This window comes from Anomaloglossus baeobatrachus, chromosome 5 (genome assembly GCF_048569485.1).
Source record: "Anomaloglossus baeobatrachus isolate aAnoBae1 chromosome 5, aAnoBae1.hap1, whole genome shotgun sequence".
NCBI classification, from domain to species: domain Eukaryota; kingdom Metazoa; phylum Chordata; class Amphibia; order Anura; family Aromobatidae; genus Anomaloglossus; species Anomaloglossus baeobatrachus.
Genome location: NC_134357.1, coordinates 566,777,260 through 566,794,789, shown reverse-complemented (window position 1 = coordinate 566,794,789; position 17,530 = coordinate 566,777,260). Strand labels below are relative to the sequence as shown.

Sequence of the window (17,530 nt, the reverse complement as noted above, 5' to 3'; positions counted from 1 at the left end):
CCCGGGACAGTCGCATCTAATAGATGCGGCTATTCCGGGCGACTGCTGGCTGATATTGTTAGAGTGGGGGGCTCCCCATAACGTGGGGCTCCCCATCCTGAGAATACCAGCCTGCAGCCGTGTGGCTTTACCCTGGCTGGTATTAAAATTGGGGGGAACCGCATGCCGTTTTTTTTTTAATTATTTTTTTTACTGCATTATATAGACCCGCCCACCAGCAGCTGTGATTGGTTGCAGTGAGACAGCTGTCACTCAGCGGTGGGGGCGTGTCTGACTGCATCCAATCATAGGCACCGGTGGGCGGGGAAAGCAGGGAATACGAGATTGAATAATGAGCGGCCGGCTTTTTCAAAAGAGGAGAAGCCGCCGGAGCAGTGTGAACGCCGTGCAGCGCCGGTGATCGGGGATCGGTGAGTATCAGAGAGGGGGGAAGAGGGATAGACCGACATGGACAGAGAGAGAGACAGACCGACAGAGAGAGAATAGAGACCGAGAGGGAGAGACCGACTGACATTAATCGCATCTCTATGATTGTCCGACATTGTGAGACCTCACTCATTTCCAGTGTTTTGAGAAACATGCGATTAATGTATTTAGAAAAACGAATGTCACTAGGATGGTGTGAGTGCCGTGCGTGTGACATGCATTTTTTTCCACGCTCCCATAGAGTTGTATTGGAGAGACTCGTGCGATAAACACTCCAAAAAGCAGCCTGCTGCGATTTTTTTTCTCAGTCCGATTTGGACTGAGAAACAAATCGCAGATGAGAGCTGAATCATTGAATAACATGTGTCCGAGTGCAATGCAAGAATTTCTCGCATTGCATTACTGCGAGAAACTTGCAAGTGAGAAGCCGGCCTAATACACAATCTCTGGAGACTGTGTCTAGAAACTTCTTTCTTACTAGGAGCTATAAGCTAGCAAATGTTAAAGGGGTGGGTCTGAGCACTTCTGCCCATCCAGGGGGTGGATCTAAGGAGAGGTGGGAGATTCAGCCACATGTTTATTAGTTTAGTTGATGCTTGTTGGGGAAAGGCAAGGATCTGTGCTGAGAGCAGGTCCTTGTGCCTGTGTATGGACTATGGGACATTGAAGATCAGCTGCTACGTGGGATTGTGTTGTCTCAGCCACGCTATCGGATTTAAGGAACACATCTAAGGACTGTTGTTGCATTTTCCTTGCCATCGGATTGCTGTGTGGCACCCCGGATCTGTTTTCTTTGTGTGGACTCATTGTGGACTCTAAAGAACCATTTGGATATTGGATATTTTATGCTCCCTGCCTCAATAAAACTTGTTCATCGACCTGGTGTCCCTGCCTGCTCTGTCGCATACCCAGTCACAGGAGGCCTTTCTAGAGTCATCTGATTCCCCATCTGGGCAATGCCTGGAGGTGATATTTATGGAAAAGCGTTAACATACAAGTCAATACACTGCAAAATTATTGTTCACTTTTCACTCTTTACTCAGTGATTGGTTTATAAAGCTTAAATGAATGTGTTGATAGGCTCTTTGGAGTATGACGTAAATCTGAATCTAAATGACCTAAATGGTTGTCAAGGTACTGTACATGGCAGGGGGTATGTCCCTTACGGTCCATATCTTATTTTGCTATAAGCTTTAGGGTCTTTCCAATATTATTTTATGCAAGTGTAAAAGTTGCAAAGTCATGTTATTTTTCAAAGCGTATCAAGCTCCATCTGAGATGTATTGTGTAAAAGGTAATGTGTTTATACATATTGTAATATGCCAACATCATTGGATTGTAACAAATTCAAACAATATTATTCCATAATCAGATGTTTCCTTAATAGCAACAACTTCTTTGATGTGCTGGATGAGATAAACAGTCAAATTTAGATGAGGACATTATTAAATTAGTTCTGTTGATGGCTTTGTCAAAATTGTTGGAAGGGTAGTGGTAACCGATAGGTAGGTGCTATTTGCAATCTGAGTAAGGGCAAACGTAGACATGGACTCAGGGCTCGTGCACACGTTGCGTAATTTCATGCGTTTACACAGCGTTTAGCACTGCAGCGTAAGCGCATGCGTCCTGCGTCCCCAGCACAATCTATGAAGATTGTGCGTAATCCGTGCGCACGATGCTTTTTTGAACGCAGCGATTTGAGTGTCAAAAATTTGACAAAATCATTGCGTTTAAAAATGCAGCATGTCAATTATTCCGTGCGCTTTGGATGCAGCTCCCACTCTGTTTATGGCCCCCTTCACACGCCCGTGAAAAAAAACGAACCGTTTTTTCACGGACGTATTAAAGGGGTGGTTTGCTCCCCGTGTGCTGTGTTTGTGACACATGCGTGTTCCCAATGTGTTATATGTAATAAAACATGGAGAACGGAAAGTCCTGCCTTACCTGATTCTTCCGGAGCTGTCTGTGGTGCTGAATGACAGTGTCCAGCACAGGCCACGCCCCGCTGACACTGCTTCCGGCCCCCAGTGAAGAAGATGCATTGTTCAAATTCCCTGGGGGTCGGATGCAGGTGACAGCTGCGGCAGAGACTTCAGGGCACGTAGAGGTGAGTATGTGTTTTTTTTTTTATTTTTACAATGACACGTGTGTTTCTCCGGCGCGTGTCACGTGAGACCGCATCCACACTACATCCATGTGGTACGGGTGCGGGCTGCGTGACACCCGTGCTGCCGGAGAAAAACTGACATGCCTCCGTATGGAGCACACGGGCTCACGTCTGCTCCACACGGAGGCACGGGACAATGGCTGAACACGTGCGTGCACATAGACCCATTGATTTTAATGGGTATACGTGTGCCCGTGTCTCCGGTACATGCGGGAACGAACCTAGCACGTACAGGAGGCACGTGCGTGTGAAGGGGGCCTATGGGAGAGGCAGCATCCCAAGCCCATGAAATCGGCATTTTTTCTGCAGAAACACTGCATCCATTATGCAGTGTTTTTGCAGCGATTTGAATCACACATGAGCTGTCAAATCACTGCAAAATTTTCTGCAGTGACATGACGCAACGTGTGCATGAGCCCTCAGATGAAGCAAAAAGCTCGGGACGTTTTATATTTTTAAACAACTGTCAGCCGAATCAGGAATGAGGATGATTGTATGGTACACAGGATCCCGGTATCTACATTGAGGAGGTGATGTCATCAGAGGAGGAGGTTAGTAACATAAGAAATAAAAAGCAGAGCCAATGTCTTTCTAAAAGAACTTTAAAGGAAAGTTCTGTTTCTTCTGTTGTCAGTTTACAACTACTTCTGGTAGAGGAAGCTTAACAGCACCTGAAATCTCTGGTCATGGTCGTGGCACGTCAGATGTGCAGAACTTCTCCACTGTATGAATTATTTACCACATTAACTGCTAATTAATTTTTCCAATGTGAATACTGAATCTGTAGTCTTAGGCTATGTGCGCAAGTCTGCGTTCTGCCGTGACAAATATTCCGCAGCGTTTTGTCACTGCATGTGCGTTTCAAAACGCTGCTGAAAAGCTGTTTTGGAAATATTTTGAATACGGAATGGATACAGTATTCATGCGTTCTGGATGCTTGCTCTGTCATAGACAGAGGGAGAAAAGCATCCAAAACGCACAAAAGAAATGACATGTTGCTTTTTAGAATGCAGCGATTTGGCCACAAATTTCAGCATGCAAATTGCTAGGTTCTAAAACGCAACGTGCGCATGAATTTTGCACAAGCTACATAGACTTTGCTGGGGACACAGAATGCATGCGTTTACGCTGCAGTGCTAGACGCAATGTAAATGCATGCAATGCGCACACAGCCTTACCCTTTCTCTTGGTCTTAACTTTATGGTGTAGTACATCAATAATATCATCCACAACATTTGTATATTGGAAAAACCCCCCACAAATGTCTTACATATGATGGAGGTAAAACAGCAACTTCTTAATGGTTATATCTACCCTGGGTCTGTTGGGGACCCTCAAGGACAATGCAACATGCAGTAGGATTTGGAGCAGTAAGAGGATCAGCAGCATGTGGATGGGATGTGGGATATTCAGTTATTTCTGCACATAAGTAAATCTAAATCTGTTCCCCAAAAATGTTATATGTTTAGACAGCTTCTTAAAATACCATTGCTTATTCAAACAGAAAAAAAAATGCTAATGCCCAAAAATGGGTAGTTTTCAATAGTTTGTTAAAAAGCTATTACCTCCTAATTTTTCAAAACAACAAACCTGTTACTGTCCAAAAGTATGGAAAAATTTTGTCCAACTATTTGTTAACCCCCTTTAAGACTAAGGGCGTGCCAAAAAACCAAGGGAGGAGTCCTGCGAGGAAAATCTGCATATTCCCAGTGCATTCTGGGATAAGCAAAAAATCTCTGCGAACTCAAGGAGCATCGGGTTTTGGTCGTCCAGCTGAAAGGAAGACTTCTGAAAGTCTTCCGAATTGTTGCCCAGTCTTTGCCTGCTTTCACATCTACAGATTAAGAACATGGAAGAGGCCAGGAGCCATTTGGTGTGCTGCATTTCATGCAACATGTTCACAGACTTACCAGTGGAGCAGCCAAACTTTACCTGCCAGAAATGCAAGCTTGTCTCCCTGTTGGAGGAGAAGCTACAAAGTCTAGAAGAGAGAATATCTACATTGAAAACTATTAAGGAAGGTGAGGAGTTCTTAGACAGAGCAGAAGTATCTCTTCAGAATACAGAAAGAGAAGAAATTTGTAGTGCACCTGAAGAACCAGAGGAATGGAAGCATGTGACCCAGAGAAGCAGGAGGAGCGGGAGACAGTTAGCACCAATACCTCTCAGGAACCAGTACCAGGCACTCCCGGATGAGAAAGATGATCCACCACATCAAGATAAGACTTTGCTCACAAAGAACATCCTTGAAAGCACTCAGAGTCCTCTTGGATGGAGAAAGAAAAATGTTGTTGAGAAGAAGAAACGGAGAGTGGTGGTCATGGGGGATTCACTGTTGAGAGGAACAGAGGCAGCCATCTGTAGACCGGATATGACCTCAAGAGAAATGTGCTGTCTTCCAGGTGCAAAAATCAAAGATGTGTCTGACAGGATATCGGAACTCTTGAGACCAACAGATGACTACCCATTCCTGCTAATACATGTGGGGACAAATGACACTGCTAGAAACGAGCTGGAAACCATCTGCAGTGATTTTGAAGACTTAGGCAAGAAAGTGAAAGAACTGGGAGCGCAGGTGGTCTTTTCATCCATCCTTCCAGCGGATGGTAATGGAACAAGGAGGTGGAACAAGATTCTACAGGTGAACAACTGGCTACGTCGATGGTGCCGTCAACAAAGATTCGGATTTCTGGATCATGGATTGAATTACCTGTATGATGGACTACTTGCTAAAGATGGGCTGCACCTTACCAAGACTGGAAAACACATATTCGGAAATCGCCTTGCTAAGCTCATCAAGAGAGCTTTAAACTAGAACAGCGTGGCAAGGGAAGAAAAAGGCCAGGGAAAGCCCTACAGGTAACAAATACTATTGAAAACTCTGCTGTTAGAAATGGAAAGAAAGAACTAAGACAAAAAAATCAGAATAATAAAAATATGGGGGAAAGAAAAAACAATCACAAACTAAAATGTTTTTATACAAATGCACAGAGCATGGGCAACAAACAAGGAGAATTGGAGTTACTAACTCAGGAAAAGAAATATGATGTCATTGGCATCACTGAAACTTGGTGGAATGATACACATGATTGGAATACAAGGCTAGAAGGATACAACTTATTTGCAAGAACAGACATAATAAACGAGGAGGAGGTGTTGCATTGTATGTTAGAAATTCCTATATCTCCACAGAGATTGAAGCTTCAGAGACTGGGAGTTCTGTGGAAGTTGTTTGGGTAAGAATACAAGGAGAAAACAAGGGAAAGAACACCATTGTAGGCGTGTACTACAGGCCGTCTCAACAAGCGGAGGATATGGATGAACTCTTTATACATCAGATGACCAACTTCACAAAAAAATATGATGTTGTGATCATGGGAGATTTCAACTATCCAGACATTTGTTGGGAATCTCTCTCAGGCAAAAATAACAGTTCCAACAAATTCTTATCCTTTGTTGCGAACAACTTTATCTTCCAAAAGGTAGAGGAGAAAACGAGGGGATCTGCTACCTTGGATCTAATCCTTACAAACAGGGAGGAAATGGTTGAGGAGGTAAGGGTGGCTGGGACCCTGGGAAGCAGTGACCATGCTATCATAGAGTTTTGGATAACAAGTGGAGGAAGACCAGTGAAAACTCAGACTTCAGGGCTGGATTTCAGAAAGGCAGATTTTAAGGGACTCAAAAAGAGAATAGCAGGGATTCAATGGTCGTATGTCCTTAAGGACAGAAATGTCCAGTAAGGATGGGACATCTTGAAAAATGAGATTCTCAAAGCGCAATCGTTAACAATCCCTAAAAGAGGGAAGAATAAGAAACATTTAAGGAAATCAGGTTGGATAAACACAGAACTTAAACAGATGCTAAAAAGGAAGAAAGAAATGTTTATTAAATGGAAAGAGGGAGGCATATCTAAAGAAGAATATAACACAGTCTGCAAAACCTGCAGGGCACACATCAGATTAGCCAAAGCTGATAATGAAATAAGGCTTGCAAGAGATGTCAAAAGCAATAAAAAAGCATTTTGGAATTATGTCAAAAATAAAATAAAAGTCAAAGATGTTATAGGAATTTTACAGGATGAGAATGGTGAAGTTGTAAAAAATGATGTTGAGAAGGCCGAACTTTTAAATTGTTATTTTGCATCTGTTTTCTCTGAAAAAGTAAAATCAACTGATCTACACCGTTCTATTGTAGGATTAGAAGAATACAGGCCATCAATAAACAAAGAGATAGTGAGGGAATACTTAGCTAACATTAATGAATTCAAGTCCCCAGGTCCAGATGAATTACACCCCAGAGTACTGAAGGAGATAGCAAAGGAAATATTAGAACCACTGTTCATAATTTTTGAAAATTCTTGGAGAACAGGAGAAGTTCCAGAAGACTGGAGAATAGCAAATGTTGTCCCTATCTTCAAAAAGGGGAAGAAGGTGGACCAAGGGAACTACAGGCCTGTGAGCGTGACTTCCATACCAGGAAAGATCCTTGAACAAATTATTAAACAACATTTATGCAAGTACCTGGATGAGAATGAAGTGATTAACCAGAGCCAGCATGGGTTTGTAACTAATAAGTCATGTCAGACTAACTTAATTTCCTTCTATGACAAAATCACTGACTGGGTGGATCAGGGAAATGCAGTAGATATAGTATATCTTGACTTCAGTAAAGCATTTGACAAAGTATCTCATACAATCCTTATTGAAAAAATGACCAAGTGTGGAATGGACAAGGCAACTGTTAGATGGATTTGTAGCTGGCTTAATGATCGGAGTCAAAGAGTGGTCATAAATGGCTGCACATCCAGTTGGAAGACTGTTTCAAGTGGGGTACCACAGGGCTCTGCCCTGGGCCCCGTGTTGTTCAACATTTTTATCAATGATTTAGATGAAGGTATTATGGGTAAACTGATTAAATTTGCTGATGACACAAAGTTAGGAGGAATAGCTAATACTAGAGAACAGAGAGAGCGGATTCAACAAGATCTAAACAAGCTGGAACAATGGGCAGTAACTAATAGAATGGTTTTTAACAGGGAGAAATGGAAAGTCATACATGTTGGCAAGAATAATGAAAAGACCATATACAGCATGGGAGGAATAGAGCTATCCAAAAGCATGTGTGAAAAAGACTTAGGTATACTAATAGATCACAGACTGAACATGAGTCAACAGTGTGACGCAGCAGCAAAAAAGGCAAACACAATTCTAGGATGTATTAACAGAAGCATACAGTCTGGATCACGTGAAGTCATTATCCCCCTTTACTCCTCCTTGGTCAGACCTCATCTGGAATACTGTGTCCAGTTCTGAGCACCACATTTTAAAAAAGACATCATCAAATTGGAGCAAGTTCAAAGAAGAGTGACCAGAATGGTGACTGGACTGCAAACCATGTCCTATGAAGAACGGTTACAGTATTTAGGATTGTTTAGCTTACAAAAGAGAAGACTGAGAGGAGACTTAATAACTGTCTACAAATATCTTAAAGGCTGTCACTCTGTAGAGTGATCAGTTTTATTCTCATTTTCACAAGGAAAGACTAGAAGCAATGGGATGAAACTGATGGGGAGGAGACACAGATTAGATGTTAGTAAAAACTTTTTGACAGTGAGGGTGATCAATGAGTGGAACAGTCTGCCACGAGAGGTTGTGAGTTCTCCTTCAATGGCAGTCTTTAAAAAGAGGTTGGATGGACATCTGTCTGGGGTGATTTAGTGAATCCTGCTTTGAGTAGGGGGTTGGACTAGATGACCCAGGAGGTCCATTCCAACTCTATGATTCTATGCTTGTACCTTCTTAGTCGTCTTCCCTCGGTGGAGCCCGTTGTAATCCCTGCACATCTCCGCTGATTTGATCAGCAGAGATGTTTGGCTAACAGTCGCAGGTAGATCAGAATTACACCCGCGCCTGTTAACCCCTTAGATCGCGCTGTCAAATACTGACAACGCAACTTAAATGGCCGCGGCGGGGAACGGGCCGTTTCCTGCCTCTATTGGCGGCCTTGTGATGCGATAACTGGGCTCCAATGGTTGCCATGGTAGTGCGGGTTCAGCTGCCATGGCGAACTTCCTTTGAGAGCCGACAGAGCGCCGGCTCTCACAGAAACGCTGCATTTCTGCTGATCAGAGCAGAAATGAACAAGCGATCAGACTGTGCAGTGATAAAGTCCCCTAGGGAGACTAGTAAAATAAATACAAAAAGTAAAAAAAAAAAAGTTTTTTTTTAAAAATATGAACCCTCCCAAAAAAACTAATACTTCAAATTACCCTCATTGAAAATAAAGCAGTTAAACAAAAATATACACATATATTTGGTATCGCCGCATTCAGAAATGCCCGATCTATCAAAATATAAAATTTAGAGGGGCGTGGCCTGGACATGGCGCCGGCAAGACGCATGCTGTAAGGGCTCCGTACTAACGGCTGCAATCACTGCCATCCACTAGCAACCACAGGCGGCCACTGTGGTCAGATGAAAGGGAAGACAGGTCTCCGGTCACAGACGCCTGCTAAGAGGACTTCCAGTCACGGGAGACACAGTATATTGCCATATTTGACTGAACCCGTGCATCCCCCTCAGCAGTCTCCTAGGCCTGTAATGGCGACCGGGAAGCGTGCTGCTGTAACTCGGCTGCCACAGCTAGAACGCTCCCCTGCTTCTCCTGCTCGCTCTGCATAGTGCTCGGGTGAGAGATTGCAGACTGACCTGTCACCATATGATCCTGGGCAGATGGCTCCTAGAAAACACACCGGAGACCGGACTGTGGCAGACGGGGGGAGAGGTGGGCACTGAGGAACTGCTTACAGGACACTCTTCTTCTTTTTGGGTCACTGCAAGACAGAGGATCTGCTGCCCCCCAGGCTGATTGCTCCAGCTCACCAGGTACCATACTGTCATCTCCTGCCCCACAATATACATATGCCTCAGCAGTTAGCTCAGGAGAGGCTGTGGCACAAAACAACTTGCCCACTCTCCCCCATCATAGAAGGGAGAATGCAGCTAGTCCCCTGCAAAATGATAGGGAAGACCAGGGCTCAGAAATGACAGCTTTAAGACTCCAAATCAATGAAATGCCAACCAAATTGGATATGGAGGGGTACATTGCTCTCCTGGAATTTGTTTGTAAAACAGAAATTCGTTCTTTGAAGGAGGGAATGGCCTCACTAACTAATTCCGTACAGGCCCTTGAATCATCCACTCAAGATCTATATTCTCAGCAAAGCTCACAACAGCTAATAGATCAGCATTCTCAACAGATCCACCTCTTGTTTGATATGATAGAGGATGCTGAGAATCGCAACTGACGAAATAATGTGAGAATCCGTGGTCTGCCAGAGTCTGTTGGGCCTGAGGAACTGATTCCTACACTGCAGAAGCTGTTTAACTCCTTGCTGGAACGTCCCCTCGAAACACTCATTGAGATGGACGGAGCACATCGTGCACTTGGTCCTAGAAACCTAGAAAGGCCAAGAGACATTATCTGTAGGGTACATTTTTTCCAAATCAAGGAGAATATTATGAGAAAAGCAAGAGATAAAGGTACCCTTGACTTCAAAGGAACTCCCATACAACTCCAGGCGGATCTTTCCCGATCAACGTTTGCAGAAAGGAGGGCCCTGAGACCCTTACTTGAGGTTCTACGCAATAAAAGCATTGCTTATTCTTGGGGCTATCCTTTTCAGCTTCAAGTCAGGAGAGACTCCAATCTGATCATATTGAGATCTCCAGCTGACCTGCCAGACTTCCTTACGGCTATGGATCTTCCAGGGATAAAACTGTTGGACTGGCCATACACTGCACCTCTGCCTCAGAAGGGGATCCACCGTGGAAGTTCCTACTCCTCTGATCAACATCGTGCTCAGCGACAAAGGCCCCAGAAGTCGTCAAGAACCTCACCAGCAGAGACTTGAACTCTCAATATTCCTGGGGTGTAATCTTTGCTCGAGGAGAGGAATGGAGCTCGATACTGCCTGGTTTGGTGTCTAACCAATGCTGCCCTCTATATCTAGGTTGCATTGCCTTGTTTTCTGCTATTGTTGATTTTTTTCCATATAACCTGGGCACTACCATTTCCAATAATGCTGGGATTTTCTGCCTCCCCTCTCGGCATCTCCCAATGTTGAGATGGGATAGCTGATTTCCCACGGTTATGTCTGCCTCTCATAAAAACTTTATGACATATGAGTTAGAGGCGGGAGAGTATTAATACCCTGCCCCTGTTATTGTTGCTAACAGTACTAAGCCTGGGGAGCTATGTTTATTACTTACATTTTGGTCAGGTGGGTTACCGCCTGTGGTTTTCTGCATTAACTAGTTAGGTGGTGAAGTAGCCGGCCTCTTAGCGACATAGTTTTCAGTCACCTCCCACATTAGGGTGTGTTCTTAGAACACTGGTTACAAGAATTTTCTCAGTTTTGATTGGTCCTCTGAGTTAGGACTCAGGAGACTAAGTAAAGACAAGTTTTTACATTATTCTTTATTATTCTGGTCTCTTTTTCTTATCTATCTCTTTTTCTGCTCTCTTTTCTTCAATCTTGGTTTCCTTCTTCTCCCTTCCCACTTCCCTGCTTTTCCCTTCGGGTGCCCAGGAGATGGTGCTTCGGAGATGGCGAATCTTAATCTATGCTCTCTAAATGTCAGAGAATTTAAGAAGAGATCCAGGATCCTCTATAATATGCATAAAAAAGAATCCATATCTTATTGTTACAGGAGACTCATTTTAAAGCAGACCACATACCCACACTTAAGCATAGATATTATAATTCCTGGTTTCATAGTGCCAATCCAGCTGCAAAATGCAAGGGGGTTAGCATTGCTCTGCACAAGTCTCTTCCAGTTCAGGTCCTATCAGTCAAGTCCGACCTAGCGTGACGATTTATTTTTATCAAAATTAAGATTTGTACCAAATTATTTACTATTGCCAATCTTTATCTCCCCAACCAGGACCAAGCAAGAACTTGCCAAAAAATACCTGAACATACTCTGATTTTGCTGAAGGCGGCTTAATTCTTGGAGGAGATTTCAATCTTATCTTTAATCGGGCTGTTGACTCTTCTTCAGGTAGGTCTTCTGTCCCTGCTGTGAGACTGCGGGGTCTCAGGGGCAAGTTACTTTTACACCCTAAAACACGTGACTACACTTTCTATTCTCCTGTCCATGATATGTACAGTAGAGTAGACCTTTTTTTGTTAGTCAACACTTGCTCTCGTGCGACCCAGCCTGTAATATAGACCTTATAGTGAGGTCCGATCATGCTTCGGTATCATTGTCTCTCACCCTGACGGATCTGCGCCCCGGGTAGTGGCTATGGTCACTGAACCCGAACTTTCTAAAAGATCAGACTTGTCAGTCAACCATTAGGAAGACCATTACAGACTTCTTCGAATTTCATGCCGATGATCCAACCCCTTTACCTCTCCAGTGGGAGACTCTGAAAGGGATGATCCGGGGGGCCTTTATTCAACAGGGAGCCAGACTCAAAAAGGATAGAGCTTGTGAAATAGACAGACTATTGACATCCATTCAGCGCCTGGAACAGACCCATAAACGGACTCATAATCCTCAGATTTTGGCAGATCTGCTTAAAGCTAGATTGGATTTGGCTCCCTCTTGGATGCAGCGTCCGCCCACCATCGAGATAGATGCCGGAGGTTTATGTATGAATTTTCCAACAAACCAGGCAGAGCTCTGGCTAGGTTTCTTAATCCTCGCCTTCTCTCTACATTTATCCCTACCATTAGATCGCCTTTGGGTCATTCAGCACATAAACCTCATGAAATAGTAGATGTGTTTCGAGACTATTATAATGGTTTATATAATCTTACTAGCCCAGTGGCAGACATGTCTCCAACAAATTTCCAAGCAAAAGTTGATGAATATGTTGATAGAACTCCTCTACCCCCACTGAAACGTACGGATTCTCTCATGCTAGATAATTCTTTTGACGAACGGGAGGTCACTGAGGTCATCAAAAATATGGCCAATGGTAAGAGTCCTCATCCGGACGGGTTTCCGGACAACTTTTATAAACAGTTTGCCTTGGAATTGACGCCCTTCTTGACTAGGACTTTCAATTCCATATCTTCGGCCTGTCCCTTTGCCGCACAGACTCTTGCGGCCATCATAACAGTAATTCCCAAGTTTGGTAAAGACCCTTTTCTGTGCTCCAACTACCGCCCTATTTCTCTCATAGGAGTAGATGTCAAGATTTTCGCCAAGCTTATAGCCAACCGGTTATCTCCACTATTACCTGCCTCAATCCATACTGACCAAACAGAGTTTATCCAGGGTAGAGAGGCGCATCACAATACTATTAAAACTTTGCTTCTGACCTTCCATATGTACAGACAAGGAATACCGGCCTGCCTTCTATCGATTGATGCCGAGAAGGCATTTGATCGTATTAATTGGACCTTTTTACGCTCATCCTTACGACAGCTGGGAATCGGTCAAACTATGTTAGAGAGAATTTTTGCCTTATATCATAGTCCCTCAGCACGAGTCCGCGCCAACAATACTCTATCCTCTCCCCTGCAAATATCTAATGGCACTAGACAGGGGTGCCCTCTCTCACCCCTGTTATATATTATAGCTATGGAGCATTTGGTTATATCTCTCCGAAACTCTCCTGATATAAAGGGCTTTGAAGTGGATCAGAAACATTATAAACTTGCCTTATACGCGGATGACTTACTCCTGTATTTAACGAACCCGGAAATCGCTTTTCCAATTCTTATTCAAGAATTCCAACGCTTTGGCATAGTTTCTAACTTCTAAGTAAACTATACAAAGACAGAGGCCCTTAATATTTCTCTTCCTGCCACATAAGTCAATAGACTAAAGTCTGCCTTCTCATTCAAATGGGAGACACAAACCATCAAATATCTGGGGATATCTGTTTCGGCTGATCCAGATGAGTTGTTTTTGGCTAATTACTCCCCATTACTTAACAGAACTCTTGCTGATCTTAATAGATATGACCGGGGCCGACTTTCCTGGTTTGGCCGAATCAATGCCCTAAAGATGGACATACCGTATTTTTCGGACTATAAGACGCACCGGACCATAAGATGCACCCTGGTTTTAGAGGAGGAAAATAGGAAAAAAAAATTTAAGCAAAAAATGTGGTCATGACACACTGTTATGGGGCGAGGATCTGCTGCTGACACTATTATGGGGGTAATGTCCCCAAATTCTCTGCTAAGGTACCCCATCCAGGTATATACCCCCATTCTGCTATATACCCTCATCCTGGAATATGCCCTCATCCTGCTATATACCCCCATCCTGCTATATACTGCCATCCTGCTATATGGCCTCATGCTGCAATATACCCTCATCCTGCTATATTAACCCATGCTCCTATATGGCCCCGTGCTCCTATATGGCCCCGTGCTCCTATATGGCCCCGTGCTCCTATATGGCCCCGTGCTCCTATATGGCCCCGTGCTCCTATATGGCCCCGTGCTCCTATATGGCCCCGTGCTCCTATATGGCCCCGTGCTCCTATATGGCCCCGTGCTCCTATATTGCCCCGTGCTGCTATATTACCCCGTGCTGCTATATTGCCCCGTGCTGCTATATTGCCCCGTGCTGCTATATTACCCCGTGCTGCTATATGGCATGCATCCTGTATCACACAAAAAACAATAAATGTTTATACTCACTTTCCTCACTCCATGCAGCATCGCTCCTCCCCCTGTCTGTGGCGGCAGCAGCACCACTTACCTGTGTGGAGCTATCACCGGTCACTTCCCTGCAGCATCACTCGTCCTCCAGTCTGTGGCGGTAGCAGTACCGCTTACCAGCGTGGAGCCATCACCGGTAACTTCCGTGCAGCACGCGATCTCCTCCAGTCTGCCGGTCAGATGACCTGCGTGACTAGCGGCGCACAGCGCGATGACGTCATCGCTGTGCTCACTGCTTTCTACACAGATCAGCTGGCTGGCAGACTGGAGGAGATCGCTCGCTGCACGGGTGTCCGGTGAGTATGCCGTACTTATTCACTGCACCCCGCGCTGATGATGATGCGCGGGGGGCAGTGAGTACAGCCGCACATGATCACTCCAGGCTGTAGTTGCCAGGGGTGATCACGGCCGGCTGTTAATTATGCGCGCACCCCCCACCCATCATCCCGCCCACCTGTCAGTGACGGCTTCAGTGCTGAGAGATGAGCTGGAGGATGGGCGTGCATATGAAATGAGCGGGCCCACATGGTCACGGCAGGCTGCTGCAGCCTGCTTGTGCCCCCGATGGCCCGCTCCACCGCAGCACCCTCATTCCCGGCCGCAGCCCTATAGTCAGACCATAAGACGCACCCCCAACTTTCCCCCAACATTTGGGGGGAAAAAAGTGCGTCTTATGGTCCGAAAAATACGGTACTCCCGAGGTTCCTCTATCTATTCCAAACAGTCCCGATAAAGGTTGCCAGACAGTATTTCCGACAACTACAAAGAGCATGTAGCAGGTTTGTCTGGGGGACTGGGAGACCTCGGATTAGATACTCCACAATGGTGAGGCCTAAACCAGAGGAGGCGCTGGCATACCTGATTTTGAAAAGTACTACCAGAGTGCCCTCCTTGCGAGGGTCTTGGATTGGAGATTTAATGATCTTAAAAAACAATGGGTGGGTGTTGAGACCCTTCTTTCCCAATTCCCGTTAGCGCAGCTCCTATGGGCCCCCCCTACAGCATAGACCGGCAATTTCGGGGTTTCAACCTTTGACTCAGGCACTCATGCTTTTTTGGGACAGACATCTGGAGACTTTAAACTTATCACACAGACCGGGGCGTATGAGTTTACTTTTTAATAACTTAGACTTCCCCCTGCGATGGAGAGATCTTCCTTCTTGTGTTGGAACTCCTCGGAAGGAGTTACACTGGGACAGGTTGCCAATAGACTATCTGGAACAGCATCTTTTGGGGCCCTGCAGGGGACCTGCCCGGAGAGGAGACTATCCTGGTTAGAATATACTCAATTGACCACATTCCTCCAAAAAACATTCCCGGGAAATGCTCTATCATCCCCACCTACATATTTTGAGACCCTAATCTCACTTACTGTGGCACCGAAACATGCCATTGCATCGATATACAACCTCTTATGTGCAGCCCAGTATAGAGGTACTCCATCATATATAGAGACTTGGCAAAGAGAACTCCAGATCACGTTGTCGGAGCAGGACTGTCTCAAAATATTTAAACTTTCTCATAAAATGTCCATTTCTTGTAGCGCACAAGAGAAGAGTTTCAAAATTCTTACACGATGGTATAGATGCCCTGACTTATTGCATAGAATCTTCCCCACAGTACCGGAAACCTGTTTGAGGTGCGGAATCGAATTTGGTACTATGAAACACATATGGTGGGATTGCTCTGTAGTAAGGACATTCTGGGATTCAATTTTTGAAATATACTTCCATGTGACGGGTATTCGGGTGGCCCCCACACCTCAAATAGCCTTGTTGTCCTTACTTCCTGGGTCCCTCTGTGGCCAAAGGGGGTGTCCTGCGTTTCTTTCTCATCGCCGCTCGTATAATTATCCCAAGACATTGGAGGATAACTACAGTCCCCTCTGTGAGGGGGTTTTTACAGGAGATGAATAGACTAGAACGTATGGAATCCCTAATGGTGGACGATAGTGACAAATGGGATAAATATGCTAGCACTTGGTTTTCTTGGACTCTTTTCTGAGAGGCCTCGGGTTGTGCATCTTGGCTCAGATAGGGGGGTTTTGCCTGGGTCTTTCCCCCTACAGGTTTTGATATGTAGCTAATGTTCGCAACATGCAAATAGGTACGTCTGTCTCTGCGAGGGAGCTCTTTAGGCACCCTATCTACCCATATCTACCCCTTCATCTTCTCATACCCCTCTCTCTTATTCTTTTCTATCTTTTTCTTCTTTATCTCTTTTTTTCTGATTCACAATTAGTCTTACATTTAATATTGATATACATAATGTTTCTATAAGATTATATTCCATAGTAAGATCTTAGGCAAGGTCTACTTTAAGTTGGTATATCTTATCTGCTTTATTTTCTTAACAGACTATGTCACATTCTTGTGAGAGTATTCTTTTGATATAGCATTTTCTGAATGAATATTTCTGAATATTTAGATAAGTTTCAACATCATTATTATTATTCTCTTGCATGTATTATATGGAATATCTTGTTTACTATGCCTTTAAATTCAATAAAAATTATTTACTAAAAAAAAAATATAAAATGTATTAGTTTATACAGTACATGGCAAGAAAAAAAATTCAAATTACCAAGATTACGTTTTTTTTGGTTGCCATAAAAAAGTTTTTTAAAATGCAATAACAGGCAATCAAAACATAGCATCTGCACAAAAATGGGATAATTAAACATTTGAGCTTAAGACGAAAAAAATAAGATCATCACTGAGCGCCAGACACCGAAAAATGAGAACGCTACGGGTCTTAGAAAATGGCGCCAATGGCGCTACTTTTTTTTTTTTCTTCAAAATTCTGATTATTTTTTTTTTCACCCCTTTCATAGATAAAAGTATACATGTTTGATATCTACGAACTCGTACCAACATGAGGCATCACACTGATACATCAGTTTTACCATTATAGGGAAAACTGTGAATAAAAGACCCCAAAAACTTTTTTTGAAATTTCACGCACTTGCAATTTTTTCCCGTTTTTCAGTACACTATATTGTAAAACTAATGGTTTCATTCAACAGTACAACTCGTCCCGTGAAAAACAAGCCCTCCTATGGCAAGATTGACGGAAAAATAAAAAAGTTACGGCTCTCGGAAGTAGGGGAGATAAAAAACAAAACTGATAATGGAAAATTGCCTGGGGGTGAAAGGGTTAAAAAGACATGGCTTCTTCTGTAGAAAGAGATAATTTTTGGACCATTTTTACAATTTACAAATCATATAAAGTCTGTCAGTGCAGTG

At 43.9% G+C, this 17,530-nt stretch overlaps 2 protein-coding genes across 2 annotated transcripts in view; both read left to right on the top strand.

The window, feature by feature from the left end:
- The window catches only part of LOC142313041 (gastrula zinc finger protein XlCGF66.1-like), a 236,184-nt gene that overhangs the window by 11,310 nt on the left and 207,344 nt on the right, over nucleotides 1-17,530 (top strand). The window lies entirely within an intron of this gene.
- Nucleotides 1-17,530, top strand: part of LOC142313042 (uncharacterized) — a 173,179-nt gene that overhangs the window by 63,088 nt on the left and 92,561 nt on the right. The window contains exons 5-7 of the mRNA XM_075352028.1: nucleotides 4,434-5,305; nucleotides 12,339-13,295; nucleotides 16,527-16,578. Coding sequence (XP_075208143.1) covers nucleotides 4,434-5,305; nucleotides 12,339-13,295; nucleotides 16,527-16,578 — 1,881 coding nt within the window. The remainder of the gene's footprint in view (nucleotides 1-4,433; nucleotides 5,306-12,338; nucleotides 13,296-16,526; nucleotides 16,579-17,530) is intronic.